The sequence below is a fragment of the Emys orbicularis genome, chromosome 6 (assembly GCF_028017835.1).
Source record: "Emys orbicularis isolate rEmyOrb1 chromosome 6, rEmyOrb1.hap1, whole genome shotgun sequence".
NCBI lineage: Eukaryota > Metazoa > Chordata > Testudines > Emydidae > Emys > Emys orbicularis.
The window spans coordinates 50297683-50317433 of NC_088688.1; the positions used below are offsets into that span (position 1 = coordinate 50297683).

The following is a 19751-nucleotide window of genomic DNA, read 5'->3' on the forward strand; positions in this document are numbered from 1 at the left end:
TTTCTCTCTCATATCATGTGACCTCTTGATAAAGAACCCAGTAATTCCTAGATCTATTTTCCCAAGAGTAATTATATGAAAAACAGCATATCAGGTGTGCAAAACTGCTCATGCAGCAGATTAATCTGTAATTTAAAACTAACATCAGAATAATTGCCCCATGAGACAAACCTTAAGTACATTCTGTAAATACTGGAATTAGAATTGTACTGGAATATATGATCCAGAAAGTGTTAAGAAGCATTTATGAAATGCAGCTTTTTCATCCTGATATTAACACAATGGAAATAGAACTTTGCCATATATACACAAGCAGCACAAGTTCTCTTACAGAAGGGAGGAAATCATGCAGCAGTCGTGGATTACTTTTACATTAACATTGAAAGGCAACAACAGTTAAATCCAGACAGGGTCGGCACCTGGGGGTGTGCCTGAGAGACGCAAAGTTATAATACTGAATGGTCACTACCCAGACCCGGGGAGCTTACAAGACTGGTGACCATCCACAAGAAAGAACAGAACAGACCCACATTTTAACAAGTGAAGCTTTCTACATAGTAAAGAATATAAATATGTGAAAGTCAAATGTGTGTGTGTAAATTCCAGAGCCATGCTTCATAGTTAAAGCCTCATGTTTTTAATTGCAAAACACCACAAAATAAAATGAACAACAAAACGAAATAGAACAAAAATCTCACCCCAAACCAGTGGCATCTGTCCTTTGGGGCCAAAATTTGAGAGTGGCACTGTGACCCTATACACCAGATCACAATGCCTCTCATTCAAATTTGGCCCAGCCATCCTTCTGGCATCATGATGCCAGGTCACAGCACCTACAGCAGGCAGCCAGGCCCAGACCTGTGGGACAGGAGCTGCCACTGCAACGCAAGTGTGGGATCGGTTCACTCTGCAACCCCCCCTCCAGGGCCCCCGACCCCCTGGGAGCAGGACCTGGCACCCTATTCCCCAAGGGATAAAACAAAAACACCACCACATTCCCCAAAAATAAAATGAAAAATTATATATAAAAAAACATTCACAGGGCTCAATTCATAGTACCCCAAGAATATTAAATCTAGGTCATATGAACCTTTTGATAAGTATTTTATAGATTTACTGGTTATTTGGATGGGCACACATTTAAGACCAGCCGTTAAAACTAACAAGTGATTACCTACGATATACCTAGAAACATACATGTATGTTTTGTAAACTTAGATTTACAGTTTAAATTCCCAGCTGTCAGAACCTGAGTTTAGATATTCTTGAACTAACATTCATTTGGTCATATGGTATGTACATTTTTATTTCTGGTTATCTTTTTAAGTGTGTAGCACAATAAAGCTCTCATAAATATATGGGATAAGCAATGTGACCAAGTTAACAGCATGCTGGGAAGTCAACAATCCCAATTCCATATCTTGAGTACTGAAACCCATCACTGATATTAGTGACATAATTCTTTTCACTTTAATATTCCCCTTTTCTTTTAAAAAGAGGGGGGAAAGCTAGAAGTGGCTTTGAGTTAGATACTTGCAGTGCTGTAGAACAGCAGTGTAAGGTCACATGGAAACACCACAGCCTTACACTAGGAGCTATGAACATACCTCTCCTCTACACTTGGAAAGCTACCCTAGTTAATAAAGGATTATAGCTTGGAAATATAATCCCTTCTAAAATGAGACCAAGCATGGAAAGTTCCAGTAAAAAAGACCCTTAATAAAAGCCATGATGTAATCCTAACAAAAACAATTGGCTCCAAGCACTTATAGCAAGACTACAAGTATTATGTTTATGTATTGTTTTGGACATTTAAACAACATATTTCAGAACAACATGTCCAGTGACACATTGGTTCTAGAAAACTGTTCAGTGAAGAGGCTACTACCAATGAGAAAATGACTAACAATTTTAGTGTATTTTAATGAGTAAAAAAAGTTCATACAAAGATAAAACTCATATAAGATGACATTATTTTCATAAGTTTGTAAGTATTTACAACTGTGATACAAAATAGATTTACAAGTTCAAGCCACATTGTAAGGTTTAGTATAAAGGTACGTTAAATCTCCAGAGGCTTGTGTCTCATCAGTGAACAACATTTCACTTGGATTTACATCACATGCTTATGGTTTATATACCGTAACTTTTTTGGGAGGTTTTATACCGAGAATTAAGTTTAAAATTTACTGTGTACATTCATTTGACTCCTAGTGTTTACAATTACCTGCATCAGCTACTCTCTCCAGTTTTCTCAAACAAGAAAGTCATGTTCCTCTGGGTGTTCTCTTCCCTTAATTTAACACATGCAGTTCTACCTACGTCACCCAGGGGAGGTTTGTAGAGAGTGTTAGTTCCATAGCAGCACTAGCTGAGCCTGGACATGAGTTCAATAATCTCTTCATTCCCATATTATTATGGTTTAGGAATGTGAATAAGTTACCTCACCTCTGCAAGGCAGAGGTCAGAATTAAGCTATGCTATGGTTGCTAATATAGGACCTGTTCTGCAGTCCTTATTCAGGCAAAACTTCAACTGCTTTCTTTAGAACTTCTGCATGAGAAAAGACAAAGATATAAGAATTAAATAAATATTCAGGCTCAAACAGTAAGGAGGCTTGTACCACATTTCTCTCCTTCCTGTCCGGCAGATACCACTCAGTGGATTCTGAGAAATCTGTGGGTTCACCCCATAGAAAGCAACAATCTTCAGTCAGGGGAAAAAAAAGTGGGCAAGGACTAACAAGTGGCTCTGATTCTGCAGAGCATGTAAGGACATGAATGAACAGTTTCATTTATTTGAAGTGAAGTGCTTAAATACTCTGCTGAATCAGGGCCATAAAAAACAGCCCAGTTATTTCCAATACCATATGTAGAGCCCTGCACAGATACAAAATTTGTATCTGCATCCAATCCGCAAAAATGGTCTGTGGCTATGAGGTGGATATCTGCAGATTTGCAGGGCTCTAACTATACAGGAAATACACCAAGTCATTATCGGAGGTTGTTACAGTACTACTGCACAGATTCTTGACTAGATCTAGAAGAACCAGATCTGGTGGAAAGGGTGCACACATTTAAAGAGAGACAGAAGAAAGGGAGAACAGATGAGTAAAAATACCATACCTAGGATTACATAAAAAGGGACAGATTTAGGCATTTATCTATTAATAAAGCATACAATTAATGTAGATGCCATAAAATAGCTTGATAACTTATTTGTTATATTGCATTTAAAATATGATTGCATACAAAACCTGTCAGAAACGCACAAGATTTAAATAGACTACATACAGGCATTGATTGAGGAAGCAATTGGTTTCACATTAGGAAGCTAATAAATTTTGAAGATAAATATTTAAAAATAATTTCTATTTCAAAATACTAAGTAGCTTCCACATAAAGTTAGAGTGATACTATGTCTGTATGTTCCAATTCATAACTTTATCGTAGTCCTGAATTCTTTGTTTTATGTGAGAAAGTTTGTTCTTTAGGTATTCACAACGTTCCTTTTTCTCCAGAAATGTAGGATCCTGTAGGAAATATACAAGCAAATCAACAACTCATATTAATACAATGTATCTTTCAGTTTCCTCCAAGAACAATCAATAATGCAGTTGGCTGAGGACAGCACATATGCATATGGGTTCATGCCCTCCAAACACATGCTGTTCTTCCTTGAACACAATTTCTTTAACCTGCCCTTTTCCCGCTTTCTTGGTGGGTGGAAAAGGGGCTGTGGTTTTGATGTATTTTAGACATTTAGTAAAGTAATGCAATTTTATTTGTATTTTAAATAAATATGTTGTGCTCCCCTGTTTCAGTTATATATTTGTGTTCTGACGGTTTGTATCTGGTGATAAATAAATAAATATACAAAACAAATGACAAAACAGTGAAAACAGACTAATATGAACCCTCTATTTGCATTGAGTAAAAAACCCAAAAGGTACAAATCAAGAGATTATATTGCCAAGTTTTTACTGGAATGCAAATAATTACACACATACACACACCAACCTACCTTAATAGCAATAAAGTAAAACCCCTTCTGGATTCCAGCAATAGTTATTCTGCAACTAATATATATTCCACCCCCCAAAAAATTTTTTTTGATTAAAAAGAAAATGGAGAGACTTCCTTTCAAGATTAAGCAGATGTACCACATTGTTTTATCACTGACAAGGAATGTTGGCTTTTTGTTGCATGTGTGGATGGAAAATGGATTGTTCAGTTATTTTTTTGGAACCAATGTTAGCAAGCGTTCTCAAGGCAAGCCATTAATAGATGGGACCTACTGTCAAACAGGAAAACATTTTAGCCTAAGAAAGTCAACTGTTTCTTTTTAAATCTAGTTTATATATTTAGTGCTATCACAAGATGCAACCAACATGAAATTGTAATGGGTTGGGCAACAAACTTTACCTACTTTCTCAAGTGTCCAGCATTTTATGTGACAGGTACATAGAACATTGTAACAGCTTCCCAACATGCAAAGGCTTGGCATACCCTTAACTAACACATTGTGCATACTGTTAAAGCTGCTTTTGTCTACTTACATCAGTGGTGGGCAACCTGCGGCCTGTCACGGTAATCCACTGGCGGGCCGCGAGACAGTGTTTACATTGACCATCCACAGGCACGGCCGCCCGCAGCTCCCAGTGGCCATGAACTTTGCCGCCCCAGGCAAAAAAGCCTCCCGCCGCCCCCCGCCCCCTGGCGGGGAGGGCGCCGAGCCCGGCCGCGGCCCCGCTCTCCCTGGCCGGCCGGAGCGCTGGGGGAGGGTGGCGAGCCCACCGCGGCTCCGCTCTCCCCGGTGGCCAGAGCGCCAGGGGGAGGGCGCAAGCCCGGCCGGGGCCCCGCTCTCCCCGACCGGCCGGAGCGCCGGGGCGAGGGCACAAGCCTGGCCGGGGCCCCGCTCTCCCTGACCGGCCGGAGCGCCGGGCACAAGCCCGGCCAGGGCCCCGCTCTCCCCGACCGGCCGGAGCGCCGGGGGGAGGGCGGCGAGCCCGGCCAGGGCCCCGCTCTCCCCGACCGGCCGGAGCGCCGGGGGGGAGGGCGGCGAGCCCGGCCGCGGCCCCCGCTCTCCCCGGCCGGCCGGAGCGCCGGGGGGAGGGCGGCGAGCCCGGCCGCGGCCCCGCTCTCCCCGGCCGGCCGGAGCGCCGGGGGGAGGGTGGCGAGCCCGGCCCTGCTCTCCCCGGGTGAGCGCCGCCCCCCTCCAGGTGCCGCCCCAAGCACGTGCTTGGAGGGCTGGTGCCTGGAGCCGGCCCTGCCCCTCGCCTGGCGCTCCTGCCAGGAAGTGGGATTGGGGCGCAGGGGCTTGCCCCGCTCCGCCCGTGCCCCGCCCCCCCGGCAGGAGCGCCGGGCCTACACCCTTGTTGCAAACTAGTATTAGGATATAAAGCTGAAAATACTCACATTCTTCTTCTTTTTATATTCTTGCAGAACTTTTGAAATTCTGTCATGTTCCTATTAAAACAAAAGGGTGAAGCATTTTAAAAACCTTGTTTGTTGTTAGTGTTCTTCCATAAGTTCTACCCAGACTTGTCAAAAGTGTGAACTGAGATGCATCTTAGTTTTCATTGAAAACATTAGTTTGAATTTGTCAACACTAACAACTAAAATTAGTCAAAACTTTCAATTAAGATGGAAACTAACTGAAAATAACTAAAATAAAAACTGATGAAAATATGGGTAGAAGCTAGTTATGAAGTGTTTCACTATTTCTGTAATATGAAGGTAATAGGTTTTCAGGAGATCAAGTCCATTTTGTTTGTTCATCTTTAGCATTATAAGGTCTCTCTCTTCCTATAGGCAGTCTAGCTGTTTAAGATTGTGCTCAATTCTTGAAAATAAATTAGTTAGGTTTTGTAATTATTTTTTTAAACACACACGCATCTAGTTAGCTACTCACCAGTGTGTTTCCGGGATGAAGAGACAGCTTGCTCATCAATGCATCCAAATCATCAAATTTTTTTAAGACCACCTGAACTTCAGCAGAGAGCTCTTTATATTCAGCAAACTGATCGTTAAACACAGCTTTATAGCGATCTCGCTCATCGTCTGTCTGAATTGCTGGGTATTTTCTATAAGAAAAATTATTATTAGTGCTGGAGTTATGACTTTCCAAAAAAGCTGTAAATGGGGCTTTTTGAGCACATGCAAACTTCAGCAGGTTATACATAAGACTTTGAAATCTGAGTTAAGTGTTATGCAAATTAGCATTATTTGAAACATGTCCTTATGGAACTATCGAGTTCTATTAGCTTGCAAAGACTATTACTTTTTGTGAATTTTACTCATGTCTAAATTTCCTTTGCTAAGGTTTGATTCTGATTTTGTCAGTCAGACTGTTTAAGAAGAATAAGTATTCGAGGTTCTAGAAAAATTCAAAGAAATGCTTGTACATTTATTCTTCTCTGAATTATTTTTGTATCACTATGTCCTTTCCTCATCCCCATGGTAATTATTCTGTTAGATAGTTTAATTATTTAATCCATTACAAAATTTTGATTTGTTAAATTATGCATTTATATTAAATATTTACATGCTACGTCCACAGGCCATCATTCTCTTATTTAAAATTAATGTCTTTAAGAAATTGGAGACCAGTAGAGTATGAAGTATGAAAAAGTTGTTAGATACTAAAATAAGCCAATAGAAAAAATACCACCTCTATGATGAAACAAACAATGGAAAGTTACAAAAACACTCACGCTAAGTAGTCTGGCATCACTATAGGCTTAGGAATGTGCCCTGATGGTATGTGGCCATTAAGTAGTTCAGGTTTCATTTCCACCAATTTAAATGGCCTGTAATTGACTTCTTCTCTTGGTCTGTCTTTACTTTCATACTAATTTTAGAAGTAAAAATGATAAATATAAAAAACACAAAATAATTGTTAGTGTGGAGTTAAAGTTGCAGGTCTCTCTCCTGTGCCTTCCTGAATGCAACTGTAATATTAGAGAGGAAAAACAAAGCATGAGTTAGAAAATTGGTAAGTGTAAAGTTGGTGAATATCTTTTATTGGACCAACCCACCTTGCCTCTCTAATATAGTGTGACCAACATGGCTACACCACCACTGCATAAAGAAATACAAAGTGAGATTTCACACACAACACAACCACCTTAAATCTGCCCCAGTAGCGATACCAGTTCCTTTATATATCATTCTTTTGGGGGCTTGGAAATATTAGTCTTGTGTGACTTGAATGAAGAACTGGAAAGTTTAAGGAAGTCCCCTAAAGTATTACTAGACTAATTGTGATTGTGCAACAAGAAAACTAGGAAGAAAGGTAGCTCAGTGGGTCTAATTTAAACTCTGTCAATCAGCAACAATTTTTCCATTCCCTGAGGGTGCTGCTGGAGTGTAGGAATAAGAATCCTGATTTGGTGTTGTGGTGGCCACAGAGAAACTGGCAGATTCTGTTAGGCAGGAGAAAGGCACTGTGAAGTTCGCAGTTTTTATGGGGGCAGAGTTAAGGTTGTGTGGGAAGTATTGCCTTAAGTATGCTTGGGAGCATCAGTACCATGGGAGCCCCTGCACAAGAAGTGCTGTGGGCATTGGTGTCTAAGGCAGAGCTTCTTTGGGCATGAGCATCTGCCTCAGTGCAAAAAATGTTCTAACTGCACCAAGAGATCCTGCCCTTGCTGATGCACAGTTAGAGGCATGTCTCAAAATAGATACTGTGGGCTCTGGGGCTTCCCCAGAGAGATCCACGAGCCCTTGATTAGATTACTGAGCACATACAGTTACCCAAAATTACTGGCTTCTCTGCTTTGGGTACACAAGAGGGGAAAATCCTGAAATCTCAGTGTGGAGCTATCTGAAGTATAAGGCTTCAATTCAGACATGCTAGAGAGTAGCAGAGTTTCTCTCATTGTCTCCTTATTCAACCACTTGCTCAGAGGCTCTGCCTCATCTGATGAGACACAGCTCAATACCCTTGACTTTAATTTCCCAAGATTCCAACACTTGGCAAAGCTTTGCTGATGACTACACAAGGCACTTTGTGGTAAAGCTGCCCTGGTCTTACTAAACTGGTTTAGTTTAAACTGGTAAACTAGGGGTTTGAGCAGTGAAGGCACTGAATCCCAGTGCACAGTAGTCTTGGTTAACTCAGGGTTCAGCGTAAAGGATTTACTCTTCAAAGTGCTCCGGGTTAGCCTTTTCTCTCTGGGGTGCCTCAGTAAGGGTTTGGAGGCACTTCCCACACTTCTTTGCTCGTCAGATGACATGTGCAGTTATACCCTGCATATCATGGTTGATTCCAAGGTACAAAACAAACATGGTGATCAATCCTGGGTATTGGGTATCATCCTACAAAGTGGCCAAGATGTGAAGACACTGAACTGTCTTTCTTCCTCACTGTCATACTTGCCAAAAAACCAAGGGGGAGGACCAAGTCCTGACCTGTCAAGGGAAGCACCAGAACAACACGAGAAACGTGTGCCAAGAAGTACTGAAGCCAAGCATATTCAAAAATGTAACAGACCAAGCACTGATACACCAAATGGTCTTAAGTCTGCTGAAAACAAGATACTGACAGACACACACAAAAAGGCACCACAGGTGCACCAAAACACTTGAGGCAAAGAATTAGAATTTAGAGCTCTGAACCAGCAGCACTAGGCTCTAGAGGAGAGCTGGAACAATGGGTGCTGCTAGTTCCTGCAGGGAGTTCCTTTCTTTACCATGGTCAAGGAAGTTAACCAGAATATTCAGAAGGCAACACTGATATACTCCAAAGGGGGTATTACTTGAGTTCTACCTGATCACTACTTCCTTCAAGGACCAAAAAAGGTTGAGAAATAGTGAAGTTCCACCAGTCTTGTGTTAAGGAGCTAAGACCTAATGTGAGAATCTGACACAGAGAATTAACCTATTCTGGCCAGCGCTTTGGAAAACTTTACCTCTTTCCATCCTATAATAATATCAGTCAGAAAATTAGGAGAGAGAGACACAGGAGAGAATAAATTTGGTTCTTACCATCCTTTTTGGTGGAAAAGATTGTGTTTTCATCTAAAAAAAAAAAAACCACACAACAGAGTTTATTGTTTAACAAAGGTTTGAAGCGTGTATGTATTCTGCAAAAGCACAAACCTTTAATATCCTAAACCCCATAAAAGTCATACGACACAGGGTATTTGTGATCAATTAATGTTTAAATATGAGTAAATGTATTATTTTCAGGAAAGCTATGTATGGCAGTATGGGTCATTAGTTTTAAATCAATTTTTAAAGAGGGAAGCCAGTAATTCAAAAAATACTAACAATTTACACCAGTTTATTTGGAGTATCTTATAAGAAGATTCCAGGATTGTCACTCTGCAGCCCAGGATGTCTGCTGAGTCAGTGAGAAGTGATAGAAACAGTTGCAAGCATGGTTGACAGGTTGTTGTTTTTTTTTTGGTTCATCACCAGGTTGAACCATCACTGGGATTCACAGTTTGTTACCATCCAGTTTAGTTCCGAGCCATTTTTGGCTTTTATTTAAAAACAACAAAACACACAAAACTTTAAAGAATTACACCCATGGGAAAGAACAGGCTTTCAGTTACTACTTTTAGATAAGATACTTCAATCTCCTCCCTACCATTTTAGTTACTCTCTTATATTTTGTCCGATATTAACCCATGAACACTTTGGGGGCAGCAATCATTCTTTTTTTAAAAATCTGTTTTGGGAAATAACTGAGCCATCAACAATTTTCCATCATACTCAGTTCAGTCAAACTGACCACTATAAAAATAATCTATTTAGGAATATTTTCAAGTAAATAGAGTAGAAGAATGTTGGAGGGTGAGTGGGAATAATCTGACCATTTTATATATAAACTTCAGTAAAACTTATTTTTTCAGATTTTTATAATATAAAATTAATCATTTAACTAGAATATTGTGAGACAATCATACAGATACTCATTTAATTTAAAATTAGGACAAGTCATGAGTGAAACTGTGTATTTGAAGGAGAAAGAGGTATTAAGTTAGAATGTTACAAAGGAAAAATTAAAGTTTGAAATTAGAAAGTGGAGGAAATCCACTGTTCTTCCTCCCTAGTGAGAAAAGGAAAATCAAAAACTGAATCCTATTTAGGTGTGGCTCAAGTATATCCTCTGAATTTTGTGGAATGTGATATTTTAGTGATTTTTATAAGTTTTAATAAAATGTTAATTTCAATTTGATCACATTTTGCACAACCCACTTAGAATGCATTAGCTGATAGGTAAAGCAAAAATAAAACAGATTTTCCGTTATCATCCACCAGATATGAGATTAAGCAATTAATAATAAAGGATGTTCCTAATATGTTGCAAATGCAATTGCAAAATAGTTGAAACAGAGCACAAGGGATCTTGCAGTCTTATATTTAGAGCCTCTACAACATACAGTAAAATATTTGTATGATATTCATACTGCATGCATAAATAATTTGTACTGAACTCTATCAGTTATAGAATTATGCTTTATAGCAGATTTGTAAGATGCATAATGAAAATATATTTTATTTCAGTGGATTTTTTCCCCCTTTTAAGCCTTAAGCAACTCCACCTATGCCCAATATTGCTAAAATAACTAGAAATAAAGAATTATGAATTTTTTTTTAAATACAAGAGCTATGAGGCATACAATGTGAGTGGAAATACACTAATGAGAAAGGGCCTGCAGGAAGAGACCTGAAAACTGATTTAGAATTTAAGGACTAATGCATTAAAGTTTTTTTTGTTTCATGCACAATATCCAGAATGTAGAAAACCAGTAAAAAGCAGTACTCAATTATCTAGCTTTCTGTATTTAAAAAACTGGCAACCTTTCTTACTCTAAATATCAGACAAATGTCATTATATAATTAACAAATACTTAGGCTTGGCTTTGGCTTCTCAGAGCCAAGAACACAGTGCTGAATTAGTAGTGTGAGGAAAGCTGAAAATGCACAGACAACTCAGTAGTGGCGGTCTGGTATTTTGCACACGTCACAAAATCAGTTTCTTATATCGTTAGATTTCAGAGTAGCAGCCGTGTTAGTCTGATGCATCCGATTAAGTGGGTTTTAGCCCACAAAAGCTTATGCTCAAATAAATTTGTTAGTCTCTAAGGTGCCACAAGTACTCCTGTTCTTTTTGCTTACATCCTTAGAGTATCTCTGACTAACTTCTAAGTTGAAAGTTGTGTCTCCAAAGCCTATTTGCTTTAAGGCCTCCTAATAAAGTGTTAAAATAAGTCAGTTTATACTATATTCTTCCCTATCTTTTGTTCAGAGGAGAGTATGTACTAAGAAGCAGTTGACCAGCTGATTTAGGGAAAGTACTTCGATATTTTCCATGTGACTGCATGATCCAAGGTCTGCTGAAATCAATGGAAAGCTTACTACTGATTTCAATGGATGCTGGATCAGGTGCTTAGCTTGTGCCTTTCTGTGACCACCCCTGTATTCACACCCTACACACTATTGTAATAATTGTGCAAAATATGCCTTGTGGGTATCATTTAAAAATGTATAACACAATCATCAATCTTCTTATGTAAAGTATGTATGAAATGCATATTAAGAGTTACGAACATAAACTGAAATTATGCCAACAATGTGCTTACAAGACAAATCTAGTGCAGGGGTTCTCAAACTGGGGGTCTTGACCCCCAGGGGGTCGCAAGGTGGTTACATGTGGGTTGCAAGTTATCAGCTCCTTGGGGCTGACAGCTCCCAGCCCCCATTACATTTATCTCCCCCTCCCCCGCTTTTAATGTATAAGCGGGGATCACACTCAGAGGCTTGCTGTGTGAAAGGGGTCACCAGTACAAAAGGCTTGAAAACCACTGCTGTAGGGTAACTGGTTTCTCAAAGATAAAGGACAAGGAGACACCTTTAGCCAAGTGTCATTAAAGTTGATTGGCAATCTGGCAAAGAACAGGGTCAGGCACAGAGACACTTGCATTTCGGCAAACTACAGCAGGGAACTTCTTTCACTTCACATCTCCTTTCTCACAGCTGGAATGAACTTTATCTAGGGGTAAACCTCAGGAAAATGCATTCCAAAGGATTACTGAACTATAAAAGTGAGAGGCAAACACACCCCAATCTCTCTCACCTAAGAGGACAAAGGAACCAGCCCTTTGAATTGGAGGGTGTGGGGGGGCGGAGATTCTGACCTAGAATTTGGTCAGCCATGTTGCTGGAAACGTGGTAAAGATTTTACTTTGAACTAAGTCTAGCTTGTTAAGTTTTAGCTACTAGAAAGCATTTTATTTTTATTTCTCTTGTAACTATTTCTGACTTTATTACCTTATACTTTTAATACCTTATACTCACTTTAAATCTCTCTCTTTGTACTAAAATAAACTTGTTTTATTTTTAATCTAAACTAATCCAGTGCGGTGTTCAAACTGAACGGTTTGGTAACTCCGGTTAAAGTAGCAAACTGTTGAATGTTGACCCTTTACAGGGGCAATAGATCTTTAATATCTGAAAATTCAGGACTGGAAATGTATTGGGGTCACCTGCAAGTAATAACTAAGGCTGGTGGAAGCGAGTGTGACTGGATGTTGCTGACCGGCTGCTGGGGTCTGAGCTGATGGACACTCAGGGTGTGACCTGCATGCTGTCTGGCTATTTGTGAGTTGCTGTAGCTGGGAACTAGAGCAGCAAAGCATTGTGAGGAACCAAGATTACAGAGCAGGTAGTGCTTCATTTGTGCCAGGGTGGCTCGCTGCACCTCTAGGTTTGGCAGTTCATTGCCCTGGCACCTCTGGGCTTGCTACATCGTTATGAAAGTAAAAAGAAATTGCGTGGGCCCCAGCACCTCTTTCATTACAAATTAAGCACTGAGGGCAGGCAGTGACACAACCCTTCACTGGTCTGGAATGCACCTTGCAATAAGTAACAGAGGGTCCTGTGGCACCTTTAAGACTAACAGAAGTATTGGGAGCATAAGCTTTCGTGGGTAAGAACCTCACTTCTTACCCACGAAAGCTTATGCTCCCAATACTTCTGTTAGTCTTAAAGGTGCCACAGGACCCTCTGTTACTTTTTACAGATTCAGACTAACATGGCTACCCCTCTGATACTTGACACCTTGCAATGTGACACTTTCCTTTAGTGAGCTCAGAATATTACAAAAGTGGGTAAATATTCCTGTTGTATATTTGGGAAAACTAGTACCAAGACGACTTGCCTAACATGACAGTTAGCCCAAGGCACAATAACTGGAACCCAATGTTTACTACTTCATCCCACTTTGCAACACACACTCTAAATGCACACAAGAAAATTGATGCAATCAGTTTGATCTGATAGTTTTTGACTTACCTCTTGTTCCATTAATTCTCTATGCCTCCTTGCTCCTTCATGTCTCCATAGCTTTAGGCTAACTACTGTACTAATAAGATAGACAATCACTGTGACAAACAAAAAGATCATTGCTGCTGTCTGTCCCCCTTCTATGCGGCAAAATGATGCATTCATTGGTGTTTTAAATAATTGGTAATAGCAGAGTCCACCTCGGTTAGCATCATTCACATAGACTATCGCAGCAGCCATATACAAAATGAATAATGCAACATTAATTCCAAATTCAGTTAAAGGCCACCAATTTGAGTCCAGAAGAATAGTTCGATAGTACATTGACATGCCAAGCACTAGAAGTGCTATAGTCACTACCCAAGCCAAGCCTGCTACTACAAGTATAAAAGGGGTTTTGGGGCCACTATAATAATAGCCTCCATATATACTGTTTGCTGTAAAACCATATGGCTGTGAGTATCCAAACATGTTGTACCATTCATTATCTTTGTGTATATAGGCTGTGACACAAGCAAAGACAGCTGCACCTAAAAGCAGCTCTACAACACACAGAATTCTGAGTAAACCTGCCCATGATTTCATGTAGGAGTATCTCAAATTATAAGCTTCCACCTTCTCACTGTAAGTTAGAGCCATTTGAGTATGTCGTTCTAGGGAGTCATAAGGATCTTGGGTAAGCATGGCTTCAGCTTGTTTGCGTGAATTATAGCTTCCACCTGACCCTCCATATGGGTCTTTATAGGAACTAGCAGCTGACTTGTGATTTTGCTGTACTGGAGATGCTGGTGGAGAACACTCAGCTCCACCCGAAGTGTATTTTATATCTGACACTGGCTTATCCAATTCTGGATTTTCTCTTCTCCCTTTGAAGAAGTTCTTCCAGGAGTCTGGAATGAACCGTCTTACTGGTTTGAGATCAGAGGGTTCTTCACTATCACTTGGGTAAAATTCAGGGCCGAGAGGTGGTTGCAGTGGGAGAGGCGGTGGTGGCGGCAAGCGATCCACACTCAGTAGCAGTTCAGCATTTTGTGAACTTTGAGGTGGACTTGCTGTATCTTCTAGAAAAGAGGAATCCACATATACTTCATCGTATTGTGTAGATCTGCCATGCTGCCTTGATCTGTGCTGCGACAATGCACTTCTGGAAGACATTTGTGATTCGATCTCCTGTTCTAGGAACACCTAGATAATTGTATGAATATTTATAAGTTATCCCCTTCCCACTTTATTTGCATTTCCTACAAACATCAGAGAAGAAATTGTTAAATACCAACAACAGGCTCAGCATTGAACAAGCCAAAAATAAAAATTATTCCTGGAGGAGCTTACAACCCCACCAAAACTGGTGCATTCTTCAAAGAAAAGTCAACACTTTAAAAAAAATAAACCCATTCCATCTGGAAACAATCATGCTTCATATTTTATCCTCTGGTGTTACAGTGAAGGTAACGCAGAGAAACTAACAATGACCGCAGCAGCCATTTCACGTTGACAATACAAGGTCTAAGAGCGAAGTGTGGGGAATTTTTTTAATTGCCTATAAACTAAACTCAAGGGATTTTATACCGAGCCCGTCTCCATCAAGTGACGCGCAGAGAGGCACGGAGCACTTCTCTGGCTGCTGTTTCACCAAGTCCCAGGAAAAGGGAGCAGGGGGCTCTTGGGCCCCGCTTCTGCAACTGGATCTGCAGAGAGCGGCCCCCGCCGCCCTACGGATCCCCGGCTCCCGACACCCTCCCCCCCTCTCCTCTCCCCCCGGCCAGACAAAGGGCCGTCCCGCTCACCGCAAGCCTCCGCGTCCCGCCAGCAACTTCTCAGCTCCCCGCAAGGTACGGGCGCACGACGCCCAGCCGCGCGGGTGGGTAGGGCCGCTCCGCGCTGGGCAGGGCGCCGTTCTCCGCTTGGATCCGCGCTCGCCTGGGTCGCTCGCCACCGCCCGAGCCGCTACCGCTCCCGCCCCCGGAGTCAGGCAGCCGCACGTCCCCTCCAGCCCCGCCCCGGGAACTCACCTGCCGGCCCCGCCTCCAGCCCGGGCCTCGCGGGCACCTGCGCCCTGCTCGACCTGGCCCGTCCCTGCGCCATTTGCCCTCGGGGCGGACACGCTAACTTACGCTGAACGGCAGCGCTCTGCTCCCGGGGCAGGCGGGGCCGCTCCCCCTGCCGGGCTGCAGCTGCAGCGAGAGACCTACGGACCCGTCGTCACGCCAGCAAATCCCAACTGCTAAGGGGCGGGCGAGGCCAGGGAGCCTGCCTGAGCTGTGCCTTACCCTGGGCAGCCAACTAACCCCAGGCTCCTTTGCCTAACGGCCAGGTGAAAGATAAAGATGTTTACGGCCATTTAAAGGGGTGGGACGGGGTATGCCTTGCGAGCGGGGAAGAGCTGAGAGGGAAGATTGCGTGGCCAATAGCTGCTACTGGCTTGAGTTTCAGCAGCAGCACTCCTCCGCCTTCAAGTTACCACGGAGCAAAACATCAGCACTAGGGGCCAGTAGCTCATGTCCCTGCCCATAGAAACATAGTGTAGTACTAATGATGTAATAGACTACTGCATTCACGGTCATTACGCTACTGACAAGTTTGCTTACATTCTGAAGAGCTATAGGTTTCTATTTAAATAGAAAAGGAGACAACTGTCATATAATAGACTCAGTCCTGTTTTCCTATTTTTAAGATAAAAATAGACAGTGTTTTCCACCATTTAAAGCTAGCCATAACACTTAGGCTTGGTCTACACTAACCCCCCAAATCGGACTAAGGTACGCAACTTCAAGTACGTGAATAACGTAGCTGAAGTTCGAAGTACCTTAGTTCGATCTTATCTCGGACCACACGCGGCAGGCAGGCTCCCCCGTCGACTCCGCGGTACTCCTCTCGCTGAGCAGGAGTACCGCAGTCGACGGCGAGCACTTCTGGGTTCAACTTATCGCATCCTGGCTGGATGCGGTAAGTCGAACCCAGAAGTTTGATTGCCAGCCGCCGAACTAGCGGCTGGGTACAGACGTAGCCTTAGAGAAGGGGTGAAGTACAGCTGATTTCTAGTTGCTGATTGAAAACTTTCATTTTCTATGATTTGGCAAAGACAGACCATGGTAAGCCTTTGAACACCATGAGTGAATACATGCTCTTGGATATGCTCTGTGTTTATTGCTGTAGCTGAAACTTTGCCACGCTTCAAGTGAGCCTGATCCTGTAGTCCTGACTCAGGCACAACTTCCACTGAATATGGACAGCAGGATTAGGCCACTGTTAAGATTATAGGGATAGCCAAATGGAATTTCAGTGTAAGAACAGATCGAACAACTCTATTCTTTACTGCCATACTAAGGATATACAAAGTTTTTACCTACATATGCTATTTTATGGTCTATTCATGGAGAATACTTACATTCCTATAATCTCATCCTTTATCAGTACCACAGGATTTTATTTATTTAAACAGACACCTTCTGCAAAGTACATCTAAATTTAGATGTCTTTTAGAGGAAAAGAATGTCTTCACAATAAACTATTGATTTCCTAAAGAGTACAAAGCACTTTAATGTTAATGATGTATTCCTTGAGAAATTATGCAAATATCTCAAAAAAAAATCTAAAATCTACTATACAACATATGCATCTGTTTATAAACATACATAAAATAGCTATCTGGCCCAAGAAGTACAAAATTTTAACAAGTAATAGTAAGAGATTATTTACATCAATACTGAACTAACTTTTTTACAATTTACATGTTATTCTTCCTTCCCGCAAAAGGTTTCCAAACAATAGTAAATGTTTTCAACAGTATGTGAGATTTAGTAAAACCTCCAAATGTTGACAAAAAGTATACAAGGTATACCCAGAAACTGCAAGATTAAATTAAAAAGTAAAAAAATAAAAATGTGATTTACTATTCACCATTACTTTTCTTTCAAATATTTCAGCTCATCATTTAGAATTTTAATGTTGTTTAAAGATAGGTTACTTTGATGGCTCAGGACAGGCAGGGAGCAACACCTTTGATTAAGTACACACACTTAGGCCTCCATACTGCAACATCAAGGGAAGTTAAGGAAACTTGGCACCTTGATACTACCCCAGTACACACTGGGCTTAGGCCTGTAGCATACTCATGGGATTAGTCACAGGAATATTAAGGTAGAATTACTATAGAATTGGCCCACTCTAATACATCATTGATGCTTTTGTTACAATCTAGTCAAGGAAGAATCTTTTACCACAAAATAAAAAAAATTCTGTTAAACAAAATTTTGTTGCACTCAGTCGCTATCATATTCATCTATTTTTAATTCATCTTCCTCCATGATTGCTTGTGCTGTAATAGGCTGAGGTTGACTACCTGGTAGTTCACTTCCACTAGCCTGGCTGGAAATAAGAGGAAATTCATCTGGCTCAGTCTCATTTATTTGGTTTTTCTCCAATTGGACAAACACCTCCAGAGGCCGCATGGCAGAAAGGTCTCCTTCGTCAATATTTTCAAAGCCTGGCATACCAAGATCTTTATCTGTAAGAGTTTCAAGCTTTAACCTGCAAAATCATAACAACGATCAGTAACAAGAAAAAAATAAAATGAAGCACTCTCTTTCACAAGATCATGGAAGTTGAAATGGAATAAGTCACCCACGTATCACCCTAAATAATCCCTTTTCTTCTTTGGTATTTACAGCTTTCAAAATATTTGCATTGTTATAACCATAGCTAAAATATACATCCTCCTCCTTCCTAAATCAGTACTTCTAATTTGTATTGCTCTTCTTTGTGCATCCTCCAGTTACAGAAATTTGGCGCCCAGAACTAAACACAACACTGCAAGTGCACTTACACCAGAGCTGTATAGGAGTACTCGCTCCCTGCTCTTTTTAAGTACTGCATTTGTATATGCAGCTCAAAACTACAAATGGCTGGTTTTAAAGGATATCACATTGCTACATTTGCTGCTCATTATCACCCCTTAAGTCTCTTTTAGCATTACTGCTTCTAGATTTTTCCCTGCCATGACGCATTTGTGGTTGGATTACTTTGCCTTAGAAAAATGTAAACTGTTACAAGTTGAATTATTTATTTCTAGCAATGCCTATAGTGTGCTAGACACTTTCCAAACATAAAAGATGGCATTGTTCCCTGCCCCTTAAGGAATTATTTATATATATATATATATATATATATATATATATAAAAATCAGAAAGGGGGAAGGGAAAGAGGGTGGCAATTTTGCAACAGAAAAGCTTCAAAAACAGACTCCAACAAGAAACTGCTGAACTTGAATTGATATGCAAACTAGATACAATCAACTTAGGCTTGAATAGAGACTGGGAATGGCTGAGCCATTACAAACATTGAATCTATCTCCCCATGTAAGTATTCCTCACACTTCTTATCAAACTGTCTGTACTGGGCTATCTTGATTATCACTTCAAACGTTTTTTCTCTTACTTAATTGGCCTCTCAGAGTTGGTAAGACAACTCCCACCTTTTCATGGTCTCTGTATTTGCATATATCTCCTCAATATATGTTCCATTCTATGCATCTGAAGAAGTGGGCTGTAGCCCATGAAAGCTTATGCTCAAATAAATGTTAGTCTCTAAGGTGCCACAAGTACTCCTGTTCTTTTTGCGGATACAGACTAACACGGCTGCTACTCTGAAACCTACTTTGTCATGATTGGTGTTCATAACTTTCACCAATTAATATCATCGCCAGTTTCCATTAACGTGATGTTTTTAACCTCTTCCAGATCATAAAAAATGTTGACAGGACTGGTCCTAATGCTTATCCCCACAGTAACCCACTAGACACTTCCAACTGATAAACTACTATATATTGTCACTCTTTATGTTACAGTCTTTACCCATGACAGTGCTCCTATCCTAAGCAACATGAATTAGTTTTCTTTTTAGGTTCAGAAAATATCATATTGCCCCTACATAAATCCATGGTACGCCCACATCTTGAATTCTGCGTGCAGATGTGGTCGCCCCATCTCAAAAGATAGATATTGGAATTGGAAAAGGTTCAGAAAAGGGCAACAAAAATTATCAGGGGCATGGATCAGCTTCCATATGAAAAGAGATTAAGACTGGGACTTATCAGCTTGGAAAAGAGATGACAAAGGGGGGATAGGATAGAGATCTATACAATCATGACTGGTGTGGAGAAAGTAAATAAGGAAGTGTTATTTAATCCTTCTCATAACACAAGAATTAGGGGTCACCACATGAGAATTACTAGGCAGCAGGTTTAAAACAAATAAAAGGAAGTATTTCTTCACACAACACACAATCAACCTGTGGAACTCTTTGCCAGAGGATGTTGTGAAGGCCAGGACTATAACAGAGTTCAAAAAAAGAACTAGATAAACTCATGGAGGATAGGTCCATCAGTGGCTATTAACCAGGATGGGCAGGGATGATGTCCCTAGCCTCTGTTTGCCAGAAGCTGGGAATGGACA

General features: G+C 41.0%; 2 protein-coding genes across 3 annotated transcripts in view; both read right to left on the bottom strand.

The window, feature by feature from the left end:
• Nucleotides 1-3415: 3415 nt before the first annotated feature.
• On the bottom strand, nt 3416-14453 carry MARVELD2 (MARVEL domain containing 2). Its single transcript, XM_065406750.1, has 6 exons — nt 13308-14453; nt 8991-9023; nt 6716-6852; nt 5914-6085; nt 5418-5468; nt 3416-3532 (listed from the first exon to the last, which is right to left on the bottom strand). Exons 1-6 carry the CDS (start codon nt 14451-14453, stop codon nt 3416-3418), a joined length of 1656 nt encoding a protein of 551 aa, XP_065262822.1.
• Nucleotides 14454-16819: 2366 nt separating this feature from the next.
• Nucleotides 16820-19751, bottom strand: part of RAD17 (RAD17 checkpoint clamp loader component) — a 38385-nt gene continuing 35453 nt past the window's right edge. For both annotated transcript variants that reach the window (XM_065406143.1, XM_065406144.1), the window contains one exon: nt 16820-17828. In XM_065406143.1, coding sequence (XP_065262215.1) covers nt 17561-17828 — 268 coding nt within the window. In that variant the 3' untranslated portion in view covers nt 16820-17560. The remainder of the gene's footprint in view (nt 17829-19751) is intronic.